The 6,000-nt window shown below is 44.2% G+C and overlaps 1 protein-coding gene across 1 annotated transcript; it reads right to left on the bottom strand.

The window, feature by feature from the left end:
- Positions 1-414: 414 nt before the first annotated feature.
- On the bottom strand, positions 415-791 carry LOC129467854 (small ribosomal subunit protein eS1-like). Its single transcript, XM_063624006.1, has one exon. It carries the CDS (start codon positions 789-791, stop codon positions 534-536), a length of 258 nt encoding a protein of 85 aa, XP_063480076.1. The 3' UTR covers positions 415-533.
- Positions 792-6,000: the final 5,209 nt, after the last annotated feature.

Genomic DNA, 6,000 nt, shown 5'->3' with positions numbered 1-6,000 from the left:
CATGCCTGGCCAATTTTTGTATTTTTAATAGAGACAGTGTTTCACCATGTTGGCCAGGATAGTCTCGATCTCTTGACCTCATGATCCACCTGCCTCAGCCTCCCAAAGTGCTGAGATTACAGGCGTGAGCCACCACGCCCAGCCAGCATTTCTACTTTTCTAATGAAAACATCATGGAGAGGATAGATTGGCAAGCCTTTTCTATGTTTTTTCCAATGCTGTCTGGAGTCTATTTATTGACTACTTCTTTCAAGTCGTTAGTCTGCACCTCTCAGGTCATGTTTTCCATCATCTTCTTCCAGATTTGGTGGACCTGTTGATGCTAAAGATAAGAAGTCTTCCATATTTGATTGTTGCATTTTTTAATAAAACCAACACAGAACAGACAAAGCAAGTAACCACTGGTAGTCTTGACATCAACATGAGCTTCAGTCACTGTCTGCCATTTTTGACCATGGAACACATTTTTTCATGGGTAAGATCCATGCCATGGAAGTTAGTCAGGCAGCTTTTGCCCTGAACATCTTCAGTAATCACTTGAATTTTCTAAATGCAACTTCATCATTCTGCAAATCAGCAAAACTCACTTCAAACACATGACCCTTGAAGCCATCAGATGCAATTTTGGATCCTTGGGTCCTGGTGACTAGGGTCTTTCCTATATTTCTTATACTGAACATAGCAGGTGCTTTCACATTGTACAAATCTTCCTTAGAAAATGGATCAACCACTTTCTTCTTGGCTCCCTTTTTGCCACCTTTCATAAGGTGCTTGTTCTTGCCAACCACCATGGTGCTGCTCAGAAAGCCAAAAGGGGATTATAGGGGTTTTTAAAAGAAATTCTGTCAATAAGGTAAACTACGATAATTAATTTTCAAATGTTGAACCAACCTTGCATTCCCGAGATAAGCCCCACTTGGCCATAGGATGTTGCAATGAGTGCCAAGCTGCAAATATGAGGGCAGAGTTCTCCACAAGACTGCCCTCACTTCAGATACCAGCAGCACATCTAGGGGTCCCTAGGGCCATCCTCATTTCATACTAGCTGGTGACAAGTTTGAGCATCCCAAAAGACTTCCTCAGGTTTGATAACTCAGAAAAACGAGTCACAGAACTCAGGAAAGCAATATACTTACAATTACAGTTTTATTACAGCAAAGCATAGAAATTGGAACCAGCCAAAAGAAGACATACATAGAACAAAGCCTGAGAGGGTTTGAAACATAAAGGACACATTGATCTCTGGGCATCAAAGTGTGGCAATACTCTAAAAGTATGGCTAACCAGGAAAGCTTACCCAAGCTTCAGTGTCCAGAGTTTTTATTGTGGCTTCATTATGTAGATACGATTGACTGAATCACCAGCTATATCATTGAACTCAATCTCCAGTCCCCCTCCCTTCCCTTGAGATGATACCATTTAGCTCAAAGTCTCAACCCTCTAATCACATGATTGGTCTTTCTGGTGTGGCCAACCCCCATCCTGAGTTATCGCATTATTACAAACTATCAAGTAGGGCCTGAGAGGTCTACCACAAATGCACAAATAACAAAGACACACTTATTATTCAAGAAATTATAAAGGTTTAGGGGTTAAGAACTGGGGACAAAGACAAGCTAAATTCTTCATTATACACACATGTTATGTTTCCTAATGTTGCTTGATTAGTTATTATTTTGTTAATGATGCATGTGTCTGTACTCATGAAGAATATTAACCTGTAGCATGGTAGGTTTTGACAGATACCTTTTATCCAATTTTTTAAAGTTTTCTTTTCTTTTTTTTTGAGATGGAGTTTTACTCTTGTTGCCCAGGCTGGAGTGCAATGGCGTGATCTGGGCTCACTGCAGCCTCTGCATCCAGGTTCAAACAATTCTCCTGCCTCAGCCTCCTGAGTAGCTGGGATGACAGGCGCCTGCCACCATGCCCAATTAATTTTTTGTTGTTGTTGTATTTTTAGTAGAGATGGGGTTTCACCATGTTGGCCAGGCTGGTCTCAAACTCCTGGCCTCAGGTGATCCACCACCGCAGGCTCCCAAAGTGCTATGGTGTACACCACCACACCTGTAGTGTGAGCTACTGTGCCTGGCCTAAAGTTTTCTTATATTCCCAGTTTTCTAGGAGTTTTAATCATAAATGGATGTTTGACTTCTGTCAAATGCTTTTTCTGCATCTGTTGAGATCATGGTGTCATTCTTCTCCTTTACTTTGTTAATAGAATGAATTCTATTAAAATACTTTCTGATGTTGAACAATTCTACATTCTTGAAAAATAGCATTTAATGTGAATAAAATTTTTCTTTTATTTAAAATTTTTTTGAGACAAGCTCTCACTATGTTGCCCAGGGTGGTCTTGAAATCCTAGTCTCAAATAATCCTCCCACCTCAGCCTCCCAAGTAGCTGAGATTACAGGTGTGCGCCACCATGCCCGGCTTTAAAAACCATTTTAATATCACAAATAACATACTAATACTTATTTTTTAAAAGTTAAACTTACTTTTTAAAAGTTAAAAGTTAAGCTATTTCCAAATATTTGCAAATGTAAAGCGTATTCCTGAAAAGATGAATAAGAAATTTGTTATAATGGCTGTCTTAACTAAAGAAAACCAAGTGGTTGAGGGATAGGAGAGTGACGTGGTCCCAGCAACTTTCTGCATGTTGTTCCAGAGTATTTAAACACCATTGAAAATATTAAATTAAAACATCACAAAAAATGCTGGAGTTTCCCTTGCCTACTGCTCCCAATTCCTTCTTCCTTCTTGGTCCCCCCCTGAAGTTACAACTCTTATGAATTTGGTATGCCTCCTCTGAGGGATATTATTTGCATTTACAAACATGTAATTATTTTGCATTTTATATAGGAGAACATACTAGTGTGTTCTTCTAGTGCTTTCCCTGCTTTTATATAAATACATGTGTATACCCACATGTGTACAGGTGTGTGCTATGTAGATAAAATCATACCACAATCATAATTCTGCTTTTTTTAATTTTTGCCCTATTATTTATCTAGGAGCTTTATCCACGTTGCTATATATACATCTAGCTCCTGCTTTTAATAGCTTCACAGTATTATGTAATATGAAAAAACAACTATTCTTTCATCTATCCCAGAATCCCTCTAGGTTAGATATAGCATAGCGAAATTGTTGGTTTCAGTGTATACACATTTGTTGTTGTTTTAAGGAATACTACCAAATTGCTCTCCAAAGTGATCATACCAGTTTCTTTAATGCACCCAAGCACATCTCCCACCCTCCCTCCCTCCCTCTCTCTTTCTCTCTTTCTTTCTTCTTTCAGAGAGTTTTGCTCTGTCACCCAGGCTGGAATGCAGTAGTGCAATCTCAGCTCACTACAACCTCTGCCTCCTGGGTTCAAGCAATTCTCTTGCCTCAGCCTCCAAAGTAGCGGGGACTACAGGCGTGCACCACCACACCTGTAGTTAATTAATACAAAAATTAATACAAAAATTTTTGTACTTTTAGTAGAGATAGGGTTTCACCACATTGATCAGGATGGTCTAGGACTTCTGACCTCAGGTGATCCACTGGCCTCGGCCTCCCAAAGTGCTGGGATTACAGGTGTGAGCCACCACAGCTGGCCGCAAGCACATTTTCCACTGACTTGCTGCAACCTTGATTGAGCAAGGCATGTTTTCTCTCTGGGCTCCTATCTGTAGGAGGAGGGAGTTGAGTGGACCCCGTGAGTGTATGAGACGGTGTAATGATAGGTTGTGTAGTCTCAGAGTGGGTAGGATGACTGCGCTAAAGAAGGCAGCAAGAGCAGGAGGATGCAGGTGGCAGCCAAGCTGAAGGCAGGCAATTCAGATGCCCTTGGTCCTCCTCTCCGCCTGTCCATGAGCACAGTGACAATTTATCTGGAGCTCTCACCCAAAATCCCCCTGTGAAAGGCATGGATATCTTTTTCTGCAGAATTCACCTACTAGGGTCTCCCAGGGGTTGACAGAGGCCCAGGTCATTTCCATTTATTGAGACTCCAAGCTAATTAAAAAGATGAAGAAATAGTAAGCAAGGTTAACAAAATTGCGTTTATAGTAATATTGCCATTGAACAAATAAATACTAACAAATGCAGAGCAGTGGTCTACAGATATCATATAATCGCACTGGTCAAGGACAATTATAGGATTAATAGACAATATTAATTCATAATACAGTACAGATAAGATGGTGCAGGAATGGAACACACATTTACAATATGAAAATATCTTTTTGGCCGGGCGCGGTGGCTCACGCTTGTAATCCCAGCACTTTGGGAGGCTGAGGCGGGCGGATCACGAGGTCAGGAGATCGAGACCACGTTGAAACCCCGTCTCTATTAAAAATACAAAAAATTAGCCGGGCGTGGTGGCAGGTGCCTGTAGTCCCAGCTACTCGGGAGGCTGAGGCAGGAGAATGGCGTGAACCCGGGAGGCGGAGCTTGCAGTGAGCCGAGATCGCGCCACTGCACTCCAGCCTGGGAGACAGAGCAAGACTCCATCTCAAAAAAAAAAAAAAAAAAGAAAATATCTTTTTTTTTCAAACCTGCCAGAATAATACTGTGATAGAATGTATGAGTGCCTTTGGAGGATTCTAAGTTTGAGCAACTTTCTGAATGTGAGATGAATCAAATACCCCCCACCCCGTTTTCTCCACCCCACCCAGGCTCAACCACTCTTAGGCTGACAGTGAAGAGAGACATCCCGTTTAATGTTTCTCAATCTGATGCCTGTGTTGATTATCCACACTTTGAGCAAATCTGTGCATATTATGGTTTCCCAATGTATGTGTTTTGGTTTATTTTAGTAGAATAAAAAAGAAAAAATGTTCTTCCTCTTTTGGAGTTGAGAAAAGGGGAGAAATGACAGAGATGAAGTAGAGTCTAAGACATGGAAGAGGTGTATTCTGGGACATGGGAGAGGTGTATTCTGGGACATGGAAGAAGTGGGTTCTGGGACATGACAAACTGGGTTCTGGAACAGGGAGGAGGTGGATTCTAGGCTATCACAGCAGAGGCAGATTCTTAGGTCAGGGACCAGGTGGATTTTGGGACAGAGATGAGAGGTGGGTTCTGGGACATGGTGGAGGTGGGCTCTGGGACAGGGAGGAGGTACATTCTGGAACAGGGTGAAGGTGGCTTCTGGAACAGGGAGGAGGTGGGTACTGGGACAGGGTGGAGGTGGGTCTTGGAACAAGGAGGAGGTGAGCTCTGGAACAAGGTGGAGGTGAGTTCTGGAACGGGGAGGGGGTGAGTTCTGGAACAGGGAGGGGGTGAGTTCTGGAACAGGGAGGAGGCGGGTTCTGGCACAGGGTGGAGGTGGGTACTGGGACAGGGAGGAGGTGGGTCTTGGAACAGGGAGGAGGTGGGTCCCAGGACAGGGAGGAGGTGGGTTCTGGGACAGGGAAGAGGTGAGTTCTGGGACAGAAAGAAGGTAGGTTCTGGAAGAGGGAGGAGGTGGGTTCTGGAAGAGGGAGGAGGTGGGTTCTGGAAGAGGGAGGAGGTGGGTTCTGGGACAGGGTGGAGGTGGGTTCTGGAACAGGGAGGAGGTGAGTCTGGAACAGGGAGGAGGTGAGTTCTGGAACAGGGTGGAGGTGAGTTCTGGAACAGGGAGGAGGTGAGTTCTGGAACAGGGAGGGGGTGAGTTCTGGAACAGGGAGGAGGTGAATTCTGGAACAGGGTGGAGGTGAGTTCTGGAACAGGGTGGAGGTGAGTTCTGGAACAGGGAGCAGGTAGGTTCTGGAACAGGGAGGAGGTGGGTTCTGGGACAGGGAGGAGGTGGGTTCTGGAACAGAAAGAAGGTAGGTTCTGGAAGAAGGAGGAGGTGGGTTCTGGAACAGGGAGGAGGTGGGTTCTGGGACAGGGAGGAGGTGAGTTCTGGGACAGGGAGGAGGTGAGTTCTGGAACAGGGAGGAGGTGAGTTCTGGGACAGGGAGGAGGTGAGTTCTGGGACAGGGAGGAGGTGAGTTCTGGGACAGGGAGGAGGTGGGTTCTGGAACAGGG

The sequence above is a fragment of the Symphalangus syndactylus genome, chromosome 18 (genome assembly GCF_028878055.3).
Source record: "Symphalangus syndactylus isolate Jambi chromosome 18, NHGRI_mSymSyn1-v2.1_pri, whole genome shotgun sequence".
Taxonomy (NCBI): Eukaryota; Metazoa; Chordata; class Mammalia; order Primates; family Hylobatidae; genus Symphalangus; species Symphalangus syndactylus.
Note: the sequence above shows the minus strand (reverse complement) of the source record. Positions and strands in the feature narration are given on the sequence as shown.